This window comes from Nanorana parkeri, unplaced genomic scaffold (genome assembly GCF_000935625.1).
Source record: "Nanorana parkeri isolate BGI_ZX_2015 unplaced genomic scaffold, ASM93562v1 scaffold19, whole genome shotgun sequence".
NCBI lineage: Eukaryota > Metazoa > Chordata > Amphibia > Anura > Dicroglossidae > Nanorana > Nanorana parkeri.
This window is the reverse complement of record NW_017306287.1, coordinates 695,586-722,361: the sequence shown is the minus strand read 5'-3', so window position 1 is coordinate 722,361 and position 26,776 is coordinate 695,586. Positions and strand designations below refer to the sequence as shown.

At 44.5% G+C, this 26,776-nt stretch overlaps 1 protein-coding gene across 1 annotated transcript in view; it reads left to right on the top strand.

Annotated features, from left to right (window-relative positions):
- The window catches only part of CASKIN1 (CASK interacting protein 1), a 180,707-nt gene that overhangs the window by 100,262 nt on the left and 53,669 nt on the right, over positions 1-26,776 (top strand). Inside the window, exons 2-4 of the mRNA XM_018561905.1 lie at positions 129-180; positions 23,600-23,697; positions 24,770-24,915. Coding sequence (XP_018417407.1) covers positions 129-180; positions 23,600-23,697; positions 24,770-24,915 — 296 coding nt within the window. The remainder of the gene's footprint in view (positions 1-128; positions 181-23,599; positions 23,698-24,769; positions 24,916-26,776) is intronic.

Sequence of the window (26,776 nt, the reverse complement as noted above, 5' to 3'; positions counted from 1 at the left end):
TAAAATAGAATGCCATTATTTTCTGTCTTCTGTGCAGGTGTTCTGTATTAGAGGCTTTGTGATGAATCACTGATTGAGCGATGCAGCTGTTCTCAATCGTATCTTTTATCTTTTTTTCATTGTCACAGAGCTCCTGGGTTCTGCAAAGAGAGTGAATGTAAATTTTCAAGACGCGGATGGGTAAGCAAATTACTCTGTTTCCAATTACATTATCACATCTCTGTACAGACTGTGCCTATGGTTTCAGAAAGGAGTACAAAGTTTCCAAGCAAGCTGGTGGCAAAGCTTAAAGCAGACCTGTCATAAACCTGAGCCCATTCGTATTAACCATATGAGAAAATCAGACTTTCTATAATGACCCCCTTCAGGAAGTCTAGCATTATCCAACCCCTTTTCTCAGCAGAATGGACATGCCTCTTTCTGTCCAGAGAGACCGTCATTAAGGCAGTGGCCTCACAAGTGGGCATTACAGAAGCAGTCTGCATGTTATCACTGTCCACCCAGTAATGGTCATTACCCTAGAAGTGATGTTAAAGTCAAACGGTTTTTAAGCTATTTCAAATGCACATACAATGGATGCTGCTCCCTGTTGTTCAAAAATGTTAAATTCCTGCAGAATTTTCTGGTCCAGATATCCTGTTTTAGGGTGGCTCCTTTACCTTTCAGAGTCCTGTGGAGCCACCGTTGTGTGTGGCAGGCACAGCAAGACAGAACACTCCCCTACTCCCTGCTCCTCCATCCTCCCTTCTCCAAGCTAGTAGATGGACATCTACTGTAGATTTTGCTGTCCCTTGTGATCTTGTACTGGACAGGAGGTTCAGGAAAGAGGAGCTGAAAGAGTTGAAGCTGTTCAGAAGCATGATGGCTGTAAGCATTTGGGCGAAAATGTAAAGAAATACTTTGCTGGGCAATGTGTGTTTGTTTGATCTGGGTTCCCTATTGAAAAAAACATTTGAGAGTTTAACACTACTTGAAATACTTATTTCCTGTGCTCCTCAGCTCCATCTAGTGGCTATAATATGGCATTTTCAGGATATTACATTTGAAAATCTACGAAGAATATTCGTTTTTTGCCTCTATTCGCACTAAACAGACCAAAAAGAAAAGGGTGGCAGGTGCATTACATAAATGGTTAATTGTCAATGATTTCAAAAAGACGAATCTGGGGGAAAAAAATCTGGACTGACTCTTGAATTTAAAACAACCATTTTAAATTTTGGAAAGTCCTGCCTGAGAGCAGATTTCCCAAAGTACCTTGAATATCTTATCCTATGTCCACCCTATTTTGAAGGATTAAACATCTATGACTTGCCCTGCCCCCGAGCAACTCAGTAATGACTATTTTATTGGATAGTGGGGTGGCAGGTTGGATCCTGTGTCACTATCGCGTACCTGGTGGAGGACCGATTAGCTGAGGAGGCCTCCCTTGCGGCTCTTGTCTCACACCCCTGAGAGTGGGAACAGGGAGCGAGTAGACAGAGAGAAGCACGAGTGCCAAAGCATTCAGACACGGTGCCTGGTAGAAGTCCGGCAACTGGATCCCTGGAAGGATGAGCAGGGCTGGTGCACAGCTGTGATGTCAGCGAGGTTTGCAGCAGAAACTGGAGCGAGGTCAAATAAGCCAGGGGTCAAGCCAGACGGTCAGCACGGTACAGAAGGAGCAGGCAGAGGCAGATAACAAGCAGAGGTCAGGGGCAGGCAGCAATCAGTCGAAGTCAGCAGCAATCCGGGTCGAGGTAACAGGCAACAGATCAGCAGGAACACAAGCAGAAGCTGAAAGACCCTTCAGCACTGAGCCACTTGGCCAGCTGGTTTAAATAGGAACATCTATTAGAGGGCCGTGAGTCATTTCCTGTGTGCCACTGTGTCACTTCCTGTGCGCCACATTCCGTTGTGCATGCGTGCTAACGCATGTTTTCCAGCAACCCGGAAGACTGGGACCCGCACTTGCGTAGTAACGCGCAAGCTCCCGGCTATGGCTTTACAGTCACCCTATTTCGAAGGGTTAAATGTCTAACGTGCCCTTCACCTGAGCAACTCAGTAACCCTTAATGGCTATTTCATTGGATAGTGGGGTGGCGTTGGGATCCTGTGTCACCCTATTTCAAAGGGTTAAATGTCTATGACTGGTCCTACCCCTGAGCAACCCACTAACCAGCAATGGCTATTTCATTGGATAGTGGGGTGGCAGGTGGGAGCAGCTTGGCTCCAGTAATTCTAAGAAGCAGAGTGCTTACTCAGATTTCCTGGAGCTAAGTCACACCCACTATCCAATGAAATCCCCCTAACCGGTTACTGAGTGTTCTCATTGGATACTAAAACTAAAGGTGGGCACAAAGATGGCTTCTTCTGGACAGTAATATGAATAGCAGACATCTTCTCATGCCTGTTTTTAGGCAGCACATTTAGCTTTAAAGGTTTTCGAAAGGCTGACAGGTTCCCTTTAAGTTTTCAATGCACGGAGTTGCCTCGCCATGGCTCTGGAAGCACAGCGAATATAAATTTACTGTTGTCAAGTACTAGCCTGCCCTCCAGTTCCAACAGCCGTGCTATTATAGCAACAAGCACTGCTGATATTAACATCTGCAGCCAGGAGATTTGCAGTCACAGGATGCTGATTATTTTTTAACAAGTTCAAGATCTCTCTGCTTCTTCAGGGCAAATCCTATTTGGTAGATGCGTGAGATTTGTATTCAGCAGGGAGAGCCGGCGCGGATAGTCACCGGTTACCCCCGCCAAACGTGTTGTCACACCAGTAACAGCGCACTTCACCAAACAAGACAAAGATAAAGCCCTGAACTGAGCGCAAGTCCCAGTGGCAACACAATGTCACAATACACTGCATGCACGGCACGTGTCGGTTTACATAGTCACGGGTCAGATCTGTAGTGTGGGACTGAAGATCTTTCTGCAAATTGGAAAAAGAAATCTTCTGGTTTATATAAGATTAAAATCTTGTTATAGTGATAAATAGCACAGGCTGTTGTATGCATTATTTTTTTTAGCAGTTGCGATTATGCATATTACACATTCTTAACATTCATTTTCCTGCTTTTTTTTATTTTTTTATTCTTGTGTTTTCTTTTAAAGATCCATATCTTTAAAATGACAACAAACACACCTTTAGAAATGTTTAGTAATGGCAATCCACACACAGATACTTCTAGATAATTGCCGGCTTTTTATTCTTTGCATTCCTTATTTCTCTTTTTCTCCCTATTCTTCTCACAGCGGCCATTTTTACTAAGGGCAGATTCATCCATCTCCCTGTACTTCCTGGAACACTGGCACATGTGACTAGGACATGTGACCATGCACGTCATCTCAGGGGAGGAAAATGCCTTTCCCTGAGATCTCGTAAGATTACAGATGAGATTTCCCAGCAATATCTGCTGATATAACCTTCTTAGGATGCAATGCTTGGGCACAGTACATCACTCATGCCCGAGAGGATCAGGAAGTAGAAAAACAATAATTGCAAGTAAATTAAAAATATGTTTGTTTAACTAATGAATGTACAATGATTTCATATCAGCATGCAGAGGTGCATGCTGATGTGATTTTTAGTGGAAGGAGGTAAAGGTCCGCGTTAACTTAAAAATTAAATTTTCATCATTTAAATGCCTTCAAGAGAACCTGTACTGGCCACAGAAAATAGAAAGTAATGTTAAAGGAGTTGTAAAGTCCCAGCATATCCTCCCCTGTTATCACACCAGCATTGTAGTAGGAATACATACTGGAGTTGTGTCTGATAATACAATCAAAGCTTACTTGAAAAAATCCCTTTTATGTAGTGAGTGCCGCCTTCCGTCTGCCCATCACTTTCACCAACTTTTTCACACACACACACACACACACACACACACACACACTTGCAATGGAAAATTGTATACTTACCAATCGGTAATTTTCCTTTCCTGACGCCAATACATGGCAACAAACGAATTGGTTTGGAACATGGACCAGGTCACTGCCTTCCAGTATAACTCTGGAGATACACCACTAAATCTGTCCATAAAGATGAAATCCTTCAGTAGAGTGAACCCAGAGATTGATCTGTGGCTCCATCTGTTTGACCAGCCACAATGCATGTGACCCAGTGGATGCAGAGAGCCCCTTTCTGATACCGCCAGAAAGATGAACAGATTGACCTGACAGAAGGTTGACCTCCATTTACTTTCTCAGCATAGCAGCCACATTTAAGGCATGAGCTGAAACAAAACTTTATTCTTGAATACAGGTATTCCTCACTTAACGACCGAGTTCCGTTCCTACGACCAGGTCATTAAACGAATTGGTCGTTAAGCGAGGAACTGTATACAGTACTGTACTGCATTAGTACAGTACTGTATAGTGTTGGAGATGTACAGTACTGTACAGTGTACTGTAAAGCAGTCAAGAAAATACGGAGACCCGCAGCGGAGAACGGAGTACAGCACTGAAGGCGGTGAGACGTCGCACTGCCGCTGCTACGTTCCCGCACGCATGGTTGGAGAGCTGGTCATAAGTGCGAGTGGTCGTAAAACAGATAAGTCGTTAAGTGAGGAATGTCTGTATTCAAAGAAGATTCAGCCAGAGCAAAGCAGGACTGCAAAGCCCTAGGAAATAGTAGCACATTCACTACTTAAACTCATTGAAAGAAAATGGAGTGGATCCTACTTGTCATCTTGTCCATGCATGTGATCATCCCAGTACAACCATAGTTTCTGATGATGCAGCTGAGTCATGGTTTCTTCAGAGTCAGAACACCAGGAAGCCAAGCAGGTGTCTTCAGCATGCCGCCGTGATGGAAGAAGCAAACGAATATGAAAGGGCCCCAAGAGACCCTTTCCTGCACACTAAATTCTGAAGATATGGGGGAGGCTTCCCTTATAAAATAGCATTTAGCCACCTGAACAAAAGGAACTTCGCAACAAGGAGAGGCTGAACCTGTGCGGCAGGCCAGAAGCAACCGGCAAGGTGAGGGTAAAAATCAAAAGTTATAAAATTTACCAAAAACCACTATACCTTCCACTGAAATCATGGAAAAGGCTTTGGGTTTAAAGTGATTGACTAAAACAAACTGGATTTATATGATTTGCTTCATTCAGGGGATTTTCTTTTCTTTTTTACTTTTTGTACTTCCTTTTTGATCAGTAATTTTCTCTGTCGGTTGGATGCCGGCCCTGAGTGTGAAGCCTCTCACATTTCTGATTGATGCTGGGGGTTACTGCATTAAATTAGACTGTGTTATTAAAGGAAATCTATCAGTTTTACTTTTTTTAAATGACAACTCCAGCCAAGAAGCTAAATGCACATTTTGAAACTCATATATACAAACTGTTCTATCTGGAGTAAGTTATTAAATAACGCACATAATCAAGTGATCCATCTATCCCAGACTGCAGAATGTAACCTCTGAAGTCCCAGTCGTTTGCACTGGATTTCTATGTCTGTGGGTCTGTCCACTGGCGTTTGAGGGCTGGAACTGCAGTTCAACAGTGACAGATGGGTCCAGGCTAGATCTTGGCTTACAGAGGACAAGTATAGGAGATGGTCAAGTAGGTACAGAGGAGGGCTATAGGAATTAGAAGGGTAGATGCAGAAGAGGACTAGAGGAGTTGGTGGGGTAGGTACAGAGGAGGAGTATAGGAGTTGGTGGAGTAGCTACAGAGGAGGAGTATAGGAGTTGGGGGTATAAAAGTTGTGGGGTTAGGTGTGGAGGAAAACCGACACCCTATGCACCTCCGCTATCTGCACTGAGCACCGACCGCTACCCCGCCCCGGGAGGACCACCGAAACGCTCTGCATCTCCACTATCTACACCGAGCGCCGATGCTTCCCCCCCACATGGAGGATCACTGACACCCGTTGCACCTTCGCTATCAGCACTAAGCACCGCCCCTCCTCCTCCACCACTGCTCTGACACACAGACTGCATGGGGAGGGGGAAGGGGGTGGGGTCACGTGGATAGGCCGCAACAGGTAAATTCCAGGACTATTGCTGTTGCGCTATTGCTGGGCGACAACATTCTGCTGCATTTTCTTCAACAGAGCAATGTCTCCACTCATCTGACCAGCAAGTGAGCAATACCACCAAGGCAGGTGAGTATTTTGTCTGCACTTTTTGCCCTCTTGAAGCTTGAAGTTGCTGCCAGTTACAGGATTACAAGTGTAACATGGGCATAAGGTTTAGTCAGATGTGTGCTGATCCTTGTAATAAACACGGAGAATATTAAATAAATCAAACATTTCTAATTTGGTTGGTCATATCTCAGATGCACATAGGGTTGTTTGTGCCCCATAGAAGGCAAAATATAATACCAAAAGGCAGTTTTTTTGCAAGTTTTATATATATCACAGAAAACAAACACATTTAATTAACACATATAGATGGTGAGATAACACAAAAGAAGAGGAGAGCACAACATGCATCTTATTTAATGTGCATCTAAACCAAAACATGCCCATGGTTTGCGGGGGGAGAGTTCCCCTCACTGCTGGACACCGGCTGCAGCTGGGAGGAGGGAAACGGGATCCGAATTAACTAACTGATGAGGGTCGCTGACAACGAATTGAAACGCAGTCACTACCTTAAACAGAAACAGCTGTGTAGGAGGCTTAGAACTGGGTGAGGAACAGCCAAACTGCGGTTGTGGAAGACAATTTCATGTCGCAGGTCATACACCATGAGAAGACTGAGTGCAGCAACAAGACAGACGGTAGTTATACTGCATCAGCAAGGTCTCTCCCAGGCAAATATTTTGAAGCAGACTGTGGTTTCAAGATGTGCTGTTCAAGCTCTTTTCAAGAAGCACAAAGAAACGGGCAACATTGAGGACCATGGACACAGTGGTCGGTCAAGGAAACTTAATTCAGTAGATGAAAGACAGATCATGCTTACTTCCCTTCAACATCGGAAAATGTCCAGCAGCGCCACCAGCACCGAACTGGTGGAAACCAGTGGGTCCCAGGTACACCCATCTACTGTCCGAAGAAGTCTGGCCAGAAGTGGTCTTCATAGAAGAATTACGGCCAAAAAGCCAAACCTCCAATGCGGAAACAAGGCTAAGCGATTCAACTTTGCATGAAAACATGGGAACCGGGGTGCAGAAAAATGGCAGCAGGTGCTCTGAACTGATGAGTCAAAATTAGAAATATTTGGCTGTAGCAGGAGGCAGTTTGTTCACTGAAGGGCTGGAGAGCGGTACAATGAGTGTCTGCAGGCAGCAGTGTAGCATGGTGGAGGTTCCTTGCAAGTCTGGGGCTGTATTTCTGCCAATGGAGTTGTAGATTTGGTCAGGATCAATGGTGTCCTCAATGCTGAGAAATACAAGAAGATACTTATACATCATGCCGTACCATCAGGGAGGTGTGTGATTGGCCTCAATTTATTCTGCAACAGGACAACGACCCCAAACATACAGCCAATGTCATTAAGAACTATCTTCAGCGTAAAGAAGAACACTTTTATTTCTGAAAATCATTCTTGCTTTACAGCATTTTTTTTACACCTGCTTAAAACTTTTGCACAATACTATACAGTATATAGATATATATGAGAGAGCAACTATATGCAAACTCTTCCTATTGAAATGATGTGCCGTATTGCAGCAACACAACCATATGAAATGTTAAGTTGGCATATGGAAATTGTATTAGTTAAACAAAAGATAGTTTCCCAATTTTTATGGTATTTAGAAGTGAATTAAATAGGGATGCACCGATACCGATACTATTATCGATATCGGTGCCGATACCGAGTATTTGGCCGAGTACTCGTACTCGCCCAAATGCTCCGATTCCTAGCCAAATACTTCTTGTATCAGGAAGCCGGGCAGCGAGTCATTACACGCTGCCCGGCTTCCTGATTGGCCGGGAAGCCGGCTCCATGCTCCGTCGTCACTTCCCGGCCACTTAGGAAGCCGGGGCAGCGCGTCATTACACGCTGCCCGGCATTGGTTGGGAAGCTGGCCAATCAGGAAGCCGTGTACTGACGCAGCGCCCGGCTTTCTGATCGGCCGGGAAGCTGGCTTCATGCTCCCTCGTCATCTCATTACGAGGGAGCATGGAGCCGGCTTCCCGGCCAATCAGGAAGCAGGGCGCCACGTCATTACACGGCGCCCGGCTTCCATGATTCCATGATTGGCCAGCAAGCCGGCTGCATGCTTTCTCATAATATAGTGATGAGAAGCATGGGACGGCTTCCTTGTTAATCGGGAAGTCGGGTGGCAAGTCTTTACACGCTGCCCGGCTAATCAGGAAGCCAGGTGGCGAGTCATTACACGCCGCTTGGCTTCCTGAATGGGACTTCCGGTATTCGGTATTTGGTATTGGCGAGTACCGGAAAAGGAAAAAAAAAATATATTGGTACTCGTACTCTGTACCAAAATACCGGTATCGGTGCATCCATAGAATTAAAGGAGAACTATGGGGTCAGTGTTTTTCCCCATAGTTCTCCTTAGGGTAACGGGAGGACACAAACTAGCGTCCTCCCGTTACCCTAAGCTCAGTATACCACGAGCTACAGCTCGCGGTATACTGAGACGCCGGAGCGGATCCCGACTTAGAAGACGGGATCCGCCCAGCTGCGTGACTGACAGCTGGCTCTGCCTATCTAGTGGCAGAGCCAGCTGTACCCGCCCCCTCCCCCGTCCGTTCCGCCAGTCAGCGCTGGCAGATCGGAGCGGGGAGAGGGGAATCCAGCCCCTCCCCCTGTCACGGCAGAGAGCCGTGACAGGATCGAGAGGTGAGGGAACCCGGTATGTGTTCTCTCACCTCCCGATCTACTGAGCCGACCTGTGACAGTCTCATTGTCACAGGTCGGCTAGAACTATGAGGTGAGTGAAAAGCACTCACCTCATAGTTCTCCTTTAACTATATATTTACAAAGGTGCCAGGAGTATATTTTCAAATTTTAATATTAGATAGCATACATGAACTCTGATTGTGACTATATAATTATAAAAACGTCTTGTATTCAGTGGTCACATGACCTGCTCTCTACCTTGGTCTTTTATGTTTCGGTAGGCGCTGTGGAAACCCTTTTAGAAGAGGGCAGCTAGAGCGCAGTACAATGTTTTTGCTCATCTCTTTATGCAGGCCCAGAAAATGGCGGTGGACCACCATCTCTCTGGGTTTCCAGTGCTGGGCTAAGAATAGTCAGTATTGAAATTAAATAGGACATCAGATTTTTTTTTCTTTCTAAAAAGCTGTTTAAATGATCAACACTTACACAAACAAATGGAGAGAAAACGTCTCCAAAAACAGAGGTGTTAATGAGGTTGGGGAGAATGGAGCGAGCTGAATGGAATTAATTAGTTCCTGAAAGGTTCATGTGGAAATTAGATTCTTCAGCTTGGAGACCCTTGAGGCTTTGGAGAAATTTTAAGCCCTGGGGTTGTGGGAGTGCGCATATCGTTAAGTATGCATGACAGTAAATAAGCATGTCAAGGCCGCTGCCTCTTACCAAGCGTAAAATGCCGCCACTTTTTCTGTCAGTAACAATATGCCAGTCGTAGAATCCATTCGGTGCTTGACAGCATTTCCATTTACAGTGTAAGTGCATTGTCACTATGAATTATGCATTTTTACATGCCCTTCCAGCCGCTGTCAAAATGCCAATGGGTTACCCTTACTAAGTCCAATTGCAAGCAGCATGGCCTTCAGCCTCACCAAACTCTGTTTACTTTCTGCTTTGCCGTAAGCGAGCTGCCGCAGGAGAGAGCCTACTGATTCAGCATCAGTGCACGCTTGTCTCCCATCTCTAAACATTGCCCTATAATGGTGTCCAATAGCAAATATTTGCAGCGGAGCAAGATGTAAGTACAGCTCTGTAAGGCTGCAGACCATACTGCTGGAAACGGGACTTAGCTCCTCTAAATGTGAGCCGTCATACTGACATTATTTCAGAAGCTGCAGAGATAAGTGCACATGCAATGTGAAGGTGCTCTGTTAAAGAAGGTCTGAAGTTGAACTGTGGAAGCTGGAAACAAAAGGCAAGCAGAGGGCAGAAGACTAGTCACCAGTATTGCCTATAGGCTGATCTTCTCCCTCTTAATGACTTGCACTATGTCTCTGTGTGGAGGCAGTCATGTTGGTAGAGGCAGGACTTTGCCTCCTCATATCAGAGCTGCTGCCTTCATGACTGGTGGTCAGGTGACTGGTGGAGGAGTAAGCAAGCAGCAGGAAGAGAGGTGCAGAAAGCACAGATCCTTAGAATGAATGAAGCAGAAGCAGGGAGATCCTTGCACTGCATGTGCTCAGGTGCAGCTTCCCCTCCAGCAAGGAGAACAGTGATCAGCACAGTAGTGACATCACCAAAATGCCTGAGACTAGCAGTCTGAAACAGCAGTGCCATAGATAAGCTCACACTTTGGATATACAGATTAAACAGGGCATGCTCTGCTGTTTTTCTGAAGATAAAACCTAGTTTTGCCAGGGTATTGCTTGGTCACAATTAACAATTCAGATGTTCTGCATTTAAAAGCAAATCTTTACGTTTTTAATTCAGGACCACTTCAATGGCAGAATTGAAATATATTATCACCTCTAATTAAATTAACATTAAAGTCACGTTTGTTTTTACATATATCTACTGTGAGCAAGCAGTAGATATATGCAAAAACATTGAAAAAATGTTAACAGTTACCAAAAAGGTACAAATGTACTCGCTCCCGGTTGTAGAATTCAGCTTCTCGAGCGGCCATGCAGAGAGGGATCCCTTTTAGATCAACCACCAACTATGACATGCCGGCATCTTACTTAAAGTGACATTAAAGTCAATCCCCCCCCCATGCTAGTAAGTCCTCAAAGCAGCATTGGGGAGGGGGGATTGACTTTAATGTCACTTTAGGTAAGATGCCGGCATGCCATAGTTGGTTGATTGTGCAATCAGATGATTGTATGGTATAAGTTTAGCTTTAGGCTGCCCATATGCTGGCCCGCTCGGGCAATTTGGTAGCTTTTAGTCAGACTTCAGTCACGACTATTTCCTAGTCTCCAAATGATCAAAAAATGCAATGGAAACTATAGAAAGCAGCTCAGTGCCACTCGAAAATGCTTCTTGATTGACTGACATCCCGATTTCTGTTTGGTTAAAAGCAATTGATATTAGTTGAACTGAACACATCTCTATGATTATTTAGCAGGCAAGGCGATACAGTACGGGGTGTTTATATTTGCTTTATCCAAATATGAGATTGCTTCACAGAGCAACTGCAACTCAGTATACATAATACACTAATTAAAATATGGAACATCAAGCAAGTGCAAATTTAATAGTCATGTTCAAAGTAATTTCAGGTTAATGTTACAATGATGAATGTCTTCTTTCTGAATATACACTGTATTTTGTTTTTTTTTTAAATGGTTCTGTCACACCCACTCCCAGCATAAATGCAGACCTCATTTGAACTCATGTGCCTGCACTGACACCTCTGTGTAGTACTTTATATATAAATTGTAAATGGGCTCCCAGCGGGACCTGCAATGCAGGCTGAACGATGAATAGCTCCAGACGGCCCTGTAATGTGGCACCGGCCCGAGTAAACACACTGGTGCTTTGTGTGGGAGCCACCTTGTGGCTACTGCGTCCATGAGCGCCTTTTGATTAAGAGGAGCACATCTGGCTATCTAATTGAAGATTGGCGCTGAATGCAGCGTGTAAGTCACTTTGTTCTGTCGCTGGCAGAATGCTAATTGCCGGATTAACATATGGAAGCATCTTCACTCCGTTCTAATTTTTATTAGATATACTTTTGCATTGTCTCTTCATTACCAATGATTATGTAAATACTAAATCATTATGTAATATTAGGAGAATAATTATCATTTGATCGTTTTTTAAATGTTTTGTTAAAAGGGTTATTCGGTTTTTAATTTGGGGTAAAGAAGCCCCTTGTACTGTGACACAAATAGTACCCCCTCTCTCCTTGTCTTATCACTGGGTGCTGCAGAGCTGCCCAGCCATTCTTATCTGGGCTGAAATGGAAAGTTGGGCCGGTGGGCAAAGATTTTTCTCATTGAAATCTATCCCAAGGATGGCCCTCCATCCTGCATGGCACACAAGGTCAGTTTATGCCTACAGATACCTTAAAGTGTACCTGTAGGCTAGTGAAGGGATGACGGTAAGTATTTTACTACCTGGGCTACACTGAGAGGGGTGGAGAACATTAGGAGGATAATTTTACTAAAAGTGAAGTTTCATGAGACTGCACCTATGCCTGCAAGATCCCACCATGCGTCACGACCACTCGTGGTGTATGATTCTGGGCTGGTACTGGTCCTCTGCATTATGGCCACAGGCAGTGCCCATGGCAGACAGTGCCAATTGTAAATAACAGATACACCAGACAAATAAAAAGACATTTCCGGGTATTTGCTTGTTTAAAAAATAATACATGTACAAGTATAAATGCTTCAAATCTGACTTTATATCAGTGTTTTATGTTAGCTCAGAGAGCACCTCAACTGTGTGCAGCTTCTCCTTCATTATCCAATCAGCATGTAGGATGGAGTATGATGACACCACTGTATTTATTACCTACAGCAGAGAAAGGGGTGTCACCCTCCTGGCTATGAATTGTGGCAGGGGTATATGAATCACAAGATTGGCTGAACAGAATTAGAAGGTTTATGTTAAAAAAAGAAACCTGTCTTTGCTGAAATAATTATATAGTTTGCCATTGCTGCCCCTTTCCACCAATCAATGCTGGTGTCCTGGCTGTTATGGTGATCCAATAGCTCCAGTACCTTCAGAGTCATTGAACTGGGGTATGTATAAGGTCAGGAGTTCCATCTTCCCTTGCTGCATACTTGTTGTAGCCTGGCACTTTCATATTTCTGATTCCCTTTAAACTGTATCCAAACCTTCTTTTCATTTTGGACAAAATGGCGAGAGTCACCACAAAATGCTATCTGTGTTACCACTGGAGACATTCACCCCCTCTATTTGTCCTGATGACCACAAACACAGTGATGGGAAATCCAAAATGAACAGTTGTCACAGAAATAGAGGGGAAATCTTTCAATGAGGACACCTTGGAGGGGATTTTATTCTACTCCCTATAGTGTCTCCAGGGCAGGAAGTACGGGCTAGTTCACACCAGCCTCGCACTGGATTGCATTCTGGCCGGCTCGCTTTGTTTTGTTTTGGGGGCTTGGCGGTGCATTGAACTCAATGGCACCGCAGGCATGCCCTCCGGCCGCAGTGCGGTCAGCCGCACGGTAACGCATGGCACATCAATGCCTGCATTCTGGTGCGATGCGGTCATAAAAAATGCTGCACAATTTTTTTCTGATCACACTGCGGCCTGAGGACGTGGCTGCAGTGCCATTGAGTTCAATGCACCGCCAAGCCCCCTCCCGGCCCTAAACAAAGTGAGCCGGGCAGAATGTGATCCAGTGCATTTTGACCAGAATCGGGCCAGAACGCACTGAGGCTGGTGTAAACTAGCCCTAAAGGAAAATCACCCAGCCAGGGCACAGACAGCAAAATAAATCACTGACTGGGTTTGAAGTATCTTCTACTCCACCCAAAAATATTAAAATGTTTGGCTTTAGGTATTATTTAAATGCAGACATTTGTGAATGGAGCATATATGGCAGGGGTAGGTATTATGCCTCGCTGCACATTTATCTGGGTATTTCTCTCAATGAGACAGCTAGAACCTATTGGGTTTAGCAATGGATGAAGACCAAATACAGTACCAAATGATAAACCAGATTGATGTACTTCTGCACCAGGGCTGCCAATCTGGAAGCCCTCCATTGCCAGCTGTGGTGGCCATATGCATGATTTTCATCATGCATCTGCCTCTGGGAGTCATTTCTGTGGCTGTCAGAGTCTTGCAGTGTCTAATGGGACCACAGCTGGAGGGTCGGAGTTTGCCCACCCCTGATATATGGCCACCGCAGCTGGAGGGCCGGAGTTTGCCCACCGCTGATATATGGCCGCCACAGCTGGCGGGCCGAAATTTGCCCACCCCTGATATATGGCCGCCGCAGCTGGAGGGCCAGAGTTTGCTCACCCCCGATATATGGCCACCGCAGCTGGAGGGCCGGAGTTTTCCCACCCCTGATATATGGCCGCCACAGCTGGAGGGCCGGAGTTTGACCACCCCTGATATATGGCCTCCGAAGCTGGAGGGCCAGAGTTTGCCCACCCCTGATATATGGTCGCCACAGCTGGGGACTGGAGTTTGCTCACCCTTGATATATGGCCACTACAGCTGGAGGACCGGAGTTTGCTTACCCCAGATATATGGCCGCCACAGCTGGAGGACCGGAGTTTGCCCTCCCCTGATATATGGCCGCCACAGCTGGAGGGCCGGAGTTTGCCCTCCCCTGATATATGGCCACCACAGCTGGCAATGGAGGGCTTCCAGATTGGCAGCCATGGTGCAGAAGTACATCAGTCTGGTTCCGATTATTTCCAGCCCTGTTGTGTTATCTTTTGCTTCTGTATTTGGTCTTCATCTGTTGTCGAATTCAGTAGGTTCTAGCCGTCTGAATGAGAGAAATATCCAGATAAATGTGCAGCGAGGCGCAATCAGTTTATAACGCCGTTACAAAGACTTATTTTCTGATATCAGATAAAAGAGAGATGGCCGTCAGTGGCGAGCCAGCCATCCACATAATAATGCCACAGCGACAAGCGTTGGACGAGATCAGACGCAGCTGTTTGTGAAGCCTCCTGCCAACACACAAGGCATTTATAATAACAGTCACATAATGAATATCCTGTGGACACCACCATACTTCCAAACGTGACATGGCCAGGCCAGGCACCGCCATGTGCGCTACAGACCCAAGCTGACTGCCACAAAAGATGGAGCGTTCTCTCCCAAAATAACCTGCCGCACGTTTCATTTAATTTCAGCTGTTATATGCTTTATTAAAGCTGAGTTTTATTTCCTTTAAATGGAATGCTGTTCAGTGAGCAGATGTTTATTCAGATGGAAGCTAGAGGGATGTAGCAGAAAGGGAATGCTTAGAGGAAAACCATAGTGTATTTTCATGAAATAAACATTTTGAGTGTTGACATTTGCCTGAAAAATTACTTTATGTAACTTTCATGTTTTTTTTTTACTTGCTTGCTGTTCCGTATTTTGATTTCGGCATGCCATATACAGCTTTATAAAAGCTCCCTCTAGTGGTTGTCTGTGTATCAAGAATGGTGGTTAGCTTTCCATGTTTAATTCATACTGAGATAATGTCAGAACTCCAAGAGTTTACATAAACCTACCCTTGCAGTACCCTCCGCACTGCAATGGTTCAGTGCTCATTTTGTCTAAGGGGGTCAAATAAAGCAGATATACCTACTTGATCCTCTGTACCACCGGTCCTAGCAGACTCTTCTCCCCTGGGGCTCCGGTGGTCGGAGGACCACTGACGCTATCACGTCTAAGGCAGGTCCACTGACTTGCATTAGATGTGAGGATGCCAAGGGACAGTACACAGTCGTAGCGAAGAGGGAGACAGGTGAGTGCCGACCGCCGTGGGTCAGGGGATCAGGCGGGGGATCCTTTATTTTACCCCCCCAGAAAAAAGGTGCACTTAACCCTTGCAGTGCTGCGGTAGCCTCACTGCAAGGGTAAGTTTTTTAAATGCCTGGAGTATTTCTTTTAGTAGTGCAGCACTACTAAGCAGGAAGTAGACACTGCATATGTAATGGTCAAATATCGCTGTCCCTGTGAACATATATGATTGCGAACCACGCACTGGATTAAGCTTAAATGAATTCACTGAAAACAAAGATATAGATAGTCATTGTATTAAAAACTTGCATTTTCCAGCCTTATATTCCTGTTACAGCAGCTGTGCAGGGAGTCTAAATAGGGAGTCGAGTCTGTGTAGGGAGTCTAAACTTTACAGTCCAATAGGCACCCAATGCAATCTTTAATCAGCACTCAGTAACCGAACTGATCAGACATGTCCCCCTCCGACTCTCTACAATATAAGTCTGTGTGAGGACACTGGTGCTGAGGGGTGTGGCTGTTACTCAGCTCTGCCAGCACAGTGCACTGCAGTGTGAGGGCAGGAAGCAGCATTTTCACTGAGAGAAAAAAGGTATTTTAAGTTATTTCCAAGCAAAAATAAGTCACAATCATAACATGTGGGGTACACGACTACAAATAGATAACAAGGTGAGACATTGGGCTTGGACATATACAGTATAAAGATTAAAATTGCTAGTTTTCCTCTATAGAAGGCATTTATCACAAAAGCAGCTTTTTGAAAACTGGCATGCCATGAAGGTCATCCTGCTACGAAGGTCATCCTGCCATGAAGGTCCTCACTCAGACATTTCATTTTGTGGAATGACAACTGTCTCCCAGCTGTGCTCCTGTGTTGTTACTTTGCTACATGAGCCCCAGATGGAGAATACAAGAGTCCATGCTGACTCATATCGTGTTGGCATTTTCTGCTTTTACTATCAGGAAGCTAATCCAGAGCAATGATGATAGACAGGAAGTGGCTACAATGAGGCTGCAGGCGATCAAGAGAACTGAGATGTGATGTAAAGTAGCCACCGCTCCAAGCTCACTCCTGTGATGGACTACAGTCTCATGTTTGGTTTACTAATTTGTATTGAGCTTGTAGTCCATCACAGGAGCAAGCTTGGAGCGGTGACTACTTTACAACACACACAGGGACCATGGGGAACAAATAAGATACATTTTTGTTAATAGTTCAGGTACCAGAAGACATTCTTAAGATTTCAGTTTAATGTTACTTTAATTCCCAGATTTCTCCCACTGTCTGATTTTCCATGACATCTTCCAGTTGCTGCCAAACCTCCCTTATCTTGTTATACGTCCCTTCTTCATTTAGAGTATAACCTCTATTGTAGAGTGCTCCTAAAACTATTATATCAGGGTTGTGTTGATTATAATGTTATTACTATAGCCCTTGCATGCCCTCACTTTGCACAGCACTGATAAAATGTTGTTGCTGTAGAAATCAATCATAATGACAGGCTTTCACTTTGCTTTCTATATTTAAATGGCAGGGGGCATTCAGGATTACATTCCCACACTCGAACATGTTCATACTATATTGTGACCGCCACAAATATCTGAATACGTTTGTCTGTGCTCTCGTGGCCATGGCCAGTGAAAGTCACTGGTAAGAGGATGTGAACTGATAACACTGGTTCCTGGCCGTTGTTCACGGAGCTTGTACAAAGGCCATCAGACAAAGCTGTATTTATACAGTTAGGTCTTAAAATGCTGCCTCATTCCTGTGGCCCGGGAGACCCCTAGTCTCTAAAGAAGAATTCTGGTCCAATCAAGAAATTAAGATTTAACTTTGAAATGGTGAGCCGTTAAAATCACACTTTTCACCATCTTCTGGAAAGGGAGGCTAGTATATCACACCGTGGAGCAATTTGTGTCTGGACCCCCCAACTAAATCACGCTGGTTGGCAATACGACTTGCATTAAATCTAAACTCTGTTTGCATCATGGGAGGAGAACTTTTTTTCCTAGCTCAGGCCCACCCAGCAATGGCATGAATAGGAGGAGTGGTCTTGTATGGTTACTCATCTTCAGACTTTGACACCACTTTACCTACTATACTATCTTCCCAAGTCTCACTGAGCCCCTTTCTCCTCCCTTTTGTTTCTCCTTGTTCTTCCTCTCTCCTATCCCATCTAGTTTATAATGTTCTCCCTCATCACTTCTTACAAACCCTTCTCATCTGACTCTACACCTTAAACTCAGGTTCTCATTTACCCAGGTCATGATACAGGTAGCAGTAGTTAGTCTCATTCAACTGGACTTGTTCTATAATGTTGAAGATGTTTCATAGTTTATCCAAGCCACTTCCTCAGTTTTAATGAGTGTCAGGAAAATGCTACAGCAATTATATCCACACAGGTAGCACAGACACCTTTTAATCCTGATACCATGGGAAGGCAGATGTTCAAGAACTGGGTGGGAGGAGTGAAAGTTGTGGAACCATCCTGTTCTCGTTACATCCTTGGTGTCAGGAAGTCTGCATAGCCATGTATACCTTTGATTTACATGGCTAAAGGTGTAAATTGTTGTCAAAACACGGGCTTGAGATGTTAAAATGGCATACCGTATATGGAAGACAAATGGCATTGAAGGCCCAAACCCCTGTCCAAGGATGGTTGTGGTTGTCCCAGTTTGTGCCTCTTGTGAACCATTTGTCCTCTCTGTCCAAAATGCTCACCTCACTGTCCTCCAAAGAAAGTCCCATTTCCTTAAGGTGTAGGGAATCTGCTGAGCCTGGACCTGTAGAATTTGCCCTCCTATGTTGGGCTGTTCATTTGTTCAGAGAACCTTTTGTCTACTCAGTGTACAGATATTTGCCTTCTTCCTCACTTCACTGCTGCATATTCTAAGTTACTTCACTTGTGTTTGGGTCTTTTGACAGTTTGCAACACATTTTCAGACCACTCTTCTTGAGATGTCTATGTTCTTTGTCTTTAGACAACAAACACAGAGTCTAAAGACAAAGAGCACAGACATCTCGGGAGTGCTTTGACATTTTTTGGCTACTCAGACTGGGCTTTCGTTAAAACATCCACAAGATTAAACAAAGCACAGGACCATCGAACAGAGGGAAGAAGCAGGACACACTGAGTAATATAGTAATCCCCTATGTAGCTGGAGTGTTGGAAAAACCCAGAAGGATCTTGAACAAATATTGCATCTCTGTGTCTTTCAAGCCCAGCAATACACTGATACAGAAGCTTGTAGACCCAAAAGACCCAACACTCTAAGTAACTTAGAATATGTAGTGCAATGTAGTGAGGTATGCAAAGACCTGTACGTTGGGGAGACAAACCATCCTCTCAACAAACATATGTCCCAACACAGGAGGGGAGATTCTAAGGGTCAAGAATCAGCAGTTTCCCTACACCTAAAGGCAAGGGGACATTCTTTCAAGGATGGCAAGGTGCACATTTTGGAAAGAGAGGACAACTAGTTAGTAAGAGGTATGAAAGCGGTCATGTATGTCAAACTGGAACAACCATACTTAAACCATACTCTTCCACATCAATGCCGTTTTAATGGCATTTTGAGAACCACTTCCACCATCAGGCATGTGAAATAAAGGTTTAATACCTATGGAGACTTAGGGACACGACAGATGGGGCTATGTAACTAGAACAGGACGGTTCCACAACTTTCACACTTGTTCTTGGAGAAGTCTTCCATGGTGATTGAATTAAGGTGTCTGTGCTACCTTTGTGGATATGAATGCTGGGGTATTTTCCTGACATTCATGAAAACTCGAGAAGTGGTTTGGATAAGCTATGAAACATCTTTAACGATGCAGAACAAGTCTAGCTGAATGAGACAAACTACTACTAGCTCCAAAAGCGCAGTCCCTCAAAGTGTCCATCACTAGTAAGTACAACCTTTAGATGTTAGGAGGCTCAAGTCAATAAATGTAATGATTGCTCTTTGCCATAATAAGAGCCAAAGAGAGGTATAAATAAGCCAAATGGCTGAAAATATCGATCATGACGGCAAAAATAGCATGCCTTTTACCTTGATGAATTGATCCTGTAGCTCTGTACAGTTTGTTCATACTAGAAGTCCGTATATGTGAAGAGCTGCTGTATATGATAAAACATATGAATGATTACATGAGCCGTAGGTTGGAATTGATCCTCAAATTTATGTAATCCAAAACCTTTTTAGTTTTGGATAGAGAAGGGAAGGGTCAAGACCCCAGTGAGTTTTCTTTCTGCTTTCTATGGGAGATTCCCCTTCACTTCTTGTTCTAGATACACAGCAGGAAGTAAGAGGAGATCTCTTCAAAGCAAGGGAACATCATCTCTTAGACAGTTGTCACCAGAACAAGTGTCCCTATTAAAATAATGTTCCTTTATGTTTGTTCCTCTGGGATTCCACTTTCTGTTCCAATAGACATTAGGACTAAAAGTGAGGAGGGACTTGTCTAAAGGAGGAGAGAGCGGGGGATGTGCTGATCAGTCTTATGGTCCAGTCATAGGCCAAAGGCAGATGACCTACCAGTATTGCTCCAACTGCAGCAGAAAAAAATCCAGTCACCAACCTGGCTGCACCGCCCGATTGTGTAAATCTTTGAACTGGCTGAACAGGAATACAAATCCTCAGAGACAAGTGGAGTTGAGGAATACAAACAACCACCCTGTTAATTTGATACTCTCATGCACAATCGGGATCTAGGAGGCAGCTACTTGAGGTTAGACAAAGGCACAGAATGTTGGTCTTCTGGTGTCCTCTGACCTTTGAGGTTGAACAGTCATCCTTCCGCAAAGTGAGTAAAGCTAAGAAAGGAGGCAAATCTTACAGAGCTATTCACAGAAGGGTGAAGAGTTTGGAGAAGGCAGGGGAAGGGAACAATCTAGGACATCATAGCTGATTTGGAAAGTGAGCTGAATTGGAGAATTTTTCCAGATCAGCAATATTATCCTAGATGGTTCACTTCTCCGGCCTTCTCCAAACTCTTCACCCTTTTGCGAATGACCCTGATAGTGTTTTGAAAACTTACTCAATGATCAAAATATAAAACAGAGTATTCAGATTTTTAATAGGTTCAGATGCAGTTGGACCGTAAATATATTTCACTGCAGTGCATGGCAGGTGAAGCCATCAGATCTGAAGGAATCTGTGCATTGTATTCCGTGTTTGCAAAAATTTTTGAAAATTTGGCATGTACTGTTTAGTTGTAGACGTCCGAATAGAGTTTTTGTTTCCCCAGAAAGGGTCGTTGTTGTTCTGAAATGATGTTAGCATTATATTCTGTGCTCCGCTTAGATGCCAATCACCCTTCGTGGATTTTTTGTAGAAGTGGTTTTTGCTTAGTTTCCTGTAGCCAGACATCGATTCCAGCATTTGTTTGTGTTGGCAGTGCCCCCTGGCTGCCTCGCATACAAAGCTCCTGGCAGTGCGGAGAGTGCGTATCTCCCTGACACAGCTCTGCATCCTCAGTACTGACAGTGCAGCATCAGGGAGGGTGAGGGAAAGGGGGATTCTCTTATTTTCTGCTTGAATAAGCTGGACAGCGTTACTCAGCCATGGCTGAGAATTTACTAACATCATCCCTGTTGCTGTAGTCAGCATCTGAACAACAGAGGCCCGAGAACCGCAGACTGATTAGTAACCTAATTATTTCTGCAAATCATATGTCTGGCCACTGGGCTGTAACCCCTCAGGCCCGGCCTGTATTGCTCAGAGGAACCATGCCATTGCCTTGTGGAGATTTTTAATTGTATGCTGTGTTTATATTGTGTACAGTCCATATTCAGACGGTGAACTACAAGATTCTTGGCACTGCAAATAGAATGTGAATATAGCTGAGGCCTTGTCTTCATAGAAAGATATAATTGTAAGGGGGTGTTGTTAATCTCTCAGTTCTCTGCCATTTCTGTGATTGGTGGATTTTGCTGGTCAAGAGAGTGGCATAGTACCCTGGAGACCTGGAGGTTTTGTCCTCGATCTCCTGGGTAGTCAATGGATGAGTAGGCGCCAAGTAGTTGGGCTCATCCTGAGGAAGTATGACATTTTTGTCTGTGCTCCCTCTAAAAGGGCCTTTGAACATTCCTCATCTGTGGAGTTTAGGCAAATAGTAAGTAATTTTCCTCCGTGTGGAGTGAGTAGCTTCAAAGAAAGCAATTTTCGATCATGATGTAAAGCTGATGTCTTATATAGTAAGCAAACTCGGATGTATTTAAGTCCAGAATTAGAAAGTTCCCTTCGGGGATGCCCAGAGAGAAAGATGGATGGATGATCTTCTGTATGGGAGAGGTGCTAGATGAGTAGGCCCTATTCCTAGAGATGTTCTGACCAAGTCAATCTGGAGTGGCCCTAGAGGCTTCTGTGACGGACCCCCGTACTCAGGATGAGTATGTCCGCCGCTGTCTTCTTCCTTGCTGAGGAGACATTGGAACCCGCTGATCTGTAGCTCCCAGTTTCCCCAGTCACTAGCCAAGGCTTGAGTGTAGGGTAAACAAACTCTGGTTTATTGAGAAACTGCACAAACTTTTATACAGAAAGTGATCAGATCAGAATATAATCCCATCACATCCCCCTTCCCCTCCCCAGAAATCCTGTCTTCACAACACCACAGGTGTCCACCTGCTAAATAGCTCCAGACAGCCATAGCAGGGGCCTGGCCAGAATGTCATTGTCCTGAGCTCCCTCAGAGAACAATGGGAGATAACGAGGGATGGTGCTGATACTCTTTCCATAACCAGGTCACACAGCATAACGCACTCAAACATAACCCAACACCAATACACATTTAACTTAACCAATACACATAAACTGATCACCATGTCATCAAAGATTCCTCTGCAAGTGAGATCTTGCCTGTGGCAAGGGAAAGCACACCAAGATGAGAATGTGGCCGAAGAGTTTGTGAGACCCACCTGGTGGGAGGTGTTGGAGAAGAATTCCATTTCTCCACTAGTGTTATTGCTACTTTTTGAGGGCTTTCACTCTGCTGTGTGGATTGCTGTATATGCTGTATCCCCCACAGGTGAGGAGCTACACACAATTCTGGCTTCATTCACAATTCAGTTCTCATTCCCAAACGAGATAGGGATACCTTCCTACCCAAATCCTGCTGACTATTTTCCTTACTTTCAGAAGATATTAGACTGCTAGCTAAAATGCTGTCTGTTAAGTTATCCAAAGTAAATGCCAAGGTGATCCACAGATCACACAGGTTCAGATCAGACAGGTTTCATGGCCAACAGATCTACCGTGCCAGACATTTGTGAACATAGAACTGCAAGGGTACAAGGATTTTATATTGTGTCATCTCTGAACCAGCACATGTATTCCAGAATCCTGCTGCACTCCTTACCGGGTATCCCTGTCAGCGTGGGTGCTCGAAGTGACCGCAAATGGCGCCACCAATATGGAAACTTGTTAAAGATGTCACCAGCACACTATTATGAAGTGAAGAACACATCTGTTTATTGATGCTTCATGTCCAAACAAATAACAACGTTTTGGGGCCACACAGGGTCTCCTTTATTCCAAGCCTGATGAAGGGGACCCTATGTGGCCCCGAAACATTGTTATTTGTTAACAAATCTCTGAACCAGCATCTCAATCTAGTAAGTAAATACTGACCCTGGATAGTGTCTACACAAAGACGGTGCTGTCCTGGAGAGAAAGAAAGGTGAAGGCATTGTCAGGGGGTAGTGGAATGTCAGTAACAGAGAAAAGAGAACCTGTAACAAACATGATGCCTTCCCCTAACACTCCCCCAACCAACCAAATGAGCATTCAACCCATGCAGTGCGGAAGAGAACTTACTGCTCTGGTACATTTAAAAGCAGCAACCCAGAGTTGGGCTTCAACATTAAAAATGATATCTGGTTCTAGGGCACATTTAAGCCGTGCATTTAGTGTCGTGATATCATTTGTTCACTTAACAGAATATTGAGCAATGCCAGCACATAACTGTTTGTTGCAGTACGTGTGTCTCACAACTGCATAATTCACTCTATTTTCCATTTTTATAGGCATTTAGTGAAACATAGACTTGGCTGGTGTGTGCCATCTGAATCCACACAGCTGGCTCTAAAGCACACTCATGACCTGTACCAGTCCCATAACTCTGAGAATATTGTGTCTTTCAGGTTTTCAGCTCTGCACCATGCCGCTCTTATCGGGAACAATGAACTCATCTCTTTGCTCCTGGATGCTCAGGCTGCCGTGGACATCAAAGATAACAAAGGTGAGACAAGGCAGGGTGCTGCCTACCATTCAAAAAAGCCAAATTAAAAACAGGGACAACTGTAAGCTCTGCCCAGATACTGCCATGTGCAAACATGCCCAAGATGGGAGAAAACAACGCCCACTGTTTGCTAGGCATCCTCCTGTGAAATGACTTCATGATGGTTACCTTTTTCTCATGAGCAGCTCATTTATATTATATAGTTGGCATTCCTAACATGGTACGACATGTTGAAACTTTGATGGAAATATTACGATCCGATAGTACAAGAGCTGTTCCAACAATGATGTCAAATGAAGGCCTATCTAATCAATCATTTTAATGTATGTACAATCAGGTAGTTGTTCAGCAATATAATTGATCTGTATCTTGGTTAGCTCTCCAACACAGCAGACATTCATTCATTTGATCAGAAGTGATTGACAAAATTCTGCTATGGCCGAACGACTTGGAAGAGTTGAAATCAATCAAGAGCAAACTACATCGATCAAATGGATGGTCAGTTCGATTTGTTTAGTTGCATATAATGGTCGATTGAATGATCATATCGATGGACTGCATTTACACATTCGAGCTTGGACACCTGTCCAGATCATGTTTCTCAGCATCAGTTTAGGACACAGTGATTGAGGGACGTTGTGTGGTATACAGGTGAAACTCGAATAATTAGAATATCGTGCAAAGTAAATTTATTTCACTAATGCAACTTAAAAGGTGAAACTAATATATGAGATAGACTCATTACATGCAAAGCAAGATAGTTCAAGCCGTGATTTGTCATAATTGTGATGATTATGGCTTACAGCTCATGAAAACCCCAAGAACCCCAAATCCACAACCTCAAAAAAGTAGATTATTACATGCAATCAATAAAACAAGGATTGTACATAGAACAATATCGGACCTCTGAAAAGTATAAGCATGCATATGTACTCAGTACTTGGTTTGGGCCCCTTTTGCAGCAATTACTGCAATTACTTTTGCACGATATTCTAATTATTCGAGTTTCACCTGTAGATTGTGATGAGCAGAGAGACCTTATATTGTCTGATTGGTATGTTGTTCTCTCTAGGGATGCGTCCGCTTCATTATGCAGCCTGGCAGGGCAAGAAGGAACCAATGAAATTACTGCTAAAGTCGGGTTCTGCTGTGAACATCCCGTCTGATGAGGGACAGATCCCTTTACACCAGGCGGCACAGCATGGACATTACGATGTGGTGAGTGGTTTTGTATTAATACACCCCTTTATTATTATGGCTCTAAGACCCTGATTCATCAGCCACCTAAAGCAGACCTTGCCATGAAAGTAAAGGTCCATATATACTGTCCTAGTACCCTCCGACGGCATAAATTGCATGCTGATAGTAAGTCCATAAAGTACAGGGGTACCTCGGTTCACAAACTTAATTCGTTCCACAATTCTGGTCGTGAACTGAATCAAACTGTGATCAGACCGCAATTTCGACTAGAGGAAGCCACAACCACGTGTCAGAGCAGGGAAGATGGCTGTGATGTTGTTCGTCACCCGAGTTCGTGAACCAAAGCAAATTTTTGGCGAACTTCCTGTTCGGAAACCGAATTGTTCGTGAACCGAGGTACCACTGTAACTCTAAAGACAAAAGTTAAATTCCATGCTTATATTCCCCCCGTCCACATCGATGGGAGTGACGGATTCCTGGGGAATGCAGAGCTGGCCAAATCTTGCCGGGAGACACTGCAGTCCATTGCAAGATTTGGGCTGCTCTGTATTCCCCAAGATCTTGCCAGAAGGATGTGTTGTGTCATCTCTGTTCCCATGCAGGTAAACAAGGTTCTTCTGCATTTCGGCCAGCAAGGGACTGACACCATAGGAGCATGTTAGTGGTCTCTTCATACATCCTATTGCGGCTGATTTGTTACCGGTGACAGAATACGATAATCTGTTAGAATGTGGCCCCTGATGTCAGACATTCTGAGCTGGAAGGTGATCAGGGCTTTATTGCTTTGCAGTGCTTTCAGTCTCAAACTATTTAAAGCCCTGGGCACTGAAGAGGAGTTGTTTAGTGAGCTTACAGAAGGACGAGAGCACAGGTTGGACTTTGACCATCTGTTGGTGCCTTTCTACAGTCTGAGCAGTTAGATGACACAGAAAAGCTGCAAAGCTACAACAGGAAGTTGTGTTGTCTGGCTAAGCAGTGCAGTAAAAGAATGTGAATCTTGGGATTGGTTGAGCAGAATTACAAATATTTCAAAAGGTGAAACAGCTCACAAATACCATACGTAGTTCTGCTTTGTATTTTTTTATTTATATATTACAGGTATTTATATAGCGTCGACTATTTATGCTTTACATCCCACATGTTCATCAGTTACTTGCTTTACTGGAGACACGGCTTCTGTAGCCGGGAATGACAGCTAAATGCAGAATTAATATACATCACTTCCTGCATTCAGAGACCGGAGAGGTGATCAGAGGGAGCTCATGTACCGATCTGATCTCCGGTGACACAGCCGCCGTGCAGGTCCCGGCCCGAACCGGGCACAGCGGAGCTCGGGATCGGTGGTGGCGGGGGGCGGCACACACCCACACACATAATACAAGCGATTGGGTGTCTCTACTGTACAGACGCCGGGGCGCTTGTATGTAAACAGCCATCGCTGACTGTTTACATTTCAAACAGATTTCCCTCTCGTGCGTGCTGCCTAGCGGCGGGCACAAGCAGGGCGGGAAAGGACGTTTAAGAGCGCTCACGCGCATTCAAGAAGCCCCCGTACGGCCGTATAATTACAACGGCCGGATGGCAGGTGGTTAAAGAGACACTGTCACTCTGCTTTCTCAGGCCAAAGTGACCGTGTGTGTCTAAGGTGGCTCCCCTACCCCAGTTATGCGCATCGGACACATGTGACACAATGAATTCCAGTGCCAGCTGCAGCAGACGCATGATCAGGTCTAGATCACTGGTATTGTAGAACTGGGGCAAATTATTAGCTGAATAACTAAAAGCTGCTTGCAGTGTGATAGAACAGATTATTACTCCTTGCACTGGTATTAAAGCAACATTTAGTACATGAAGATATCACATGGTCATCTTCAGTATA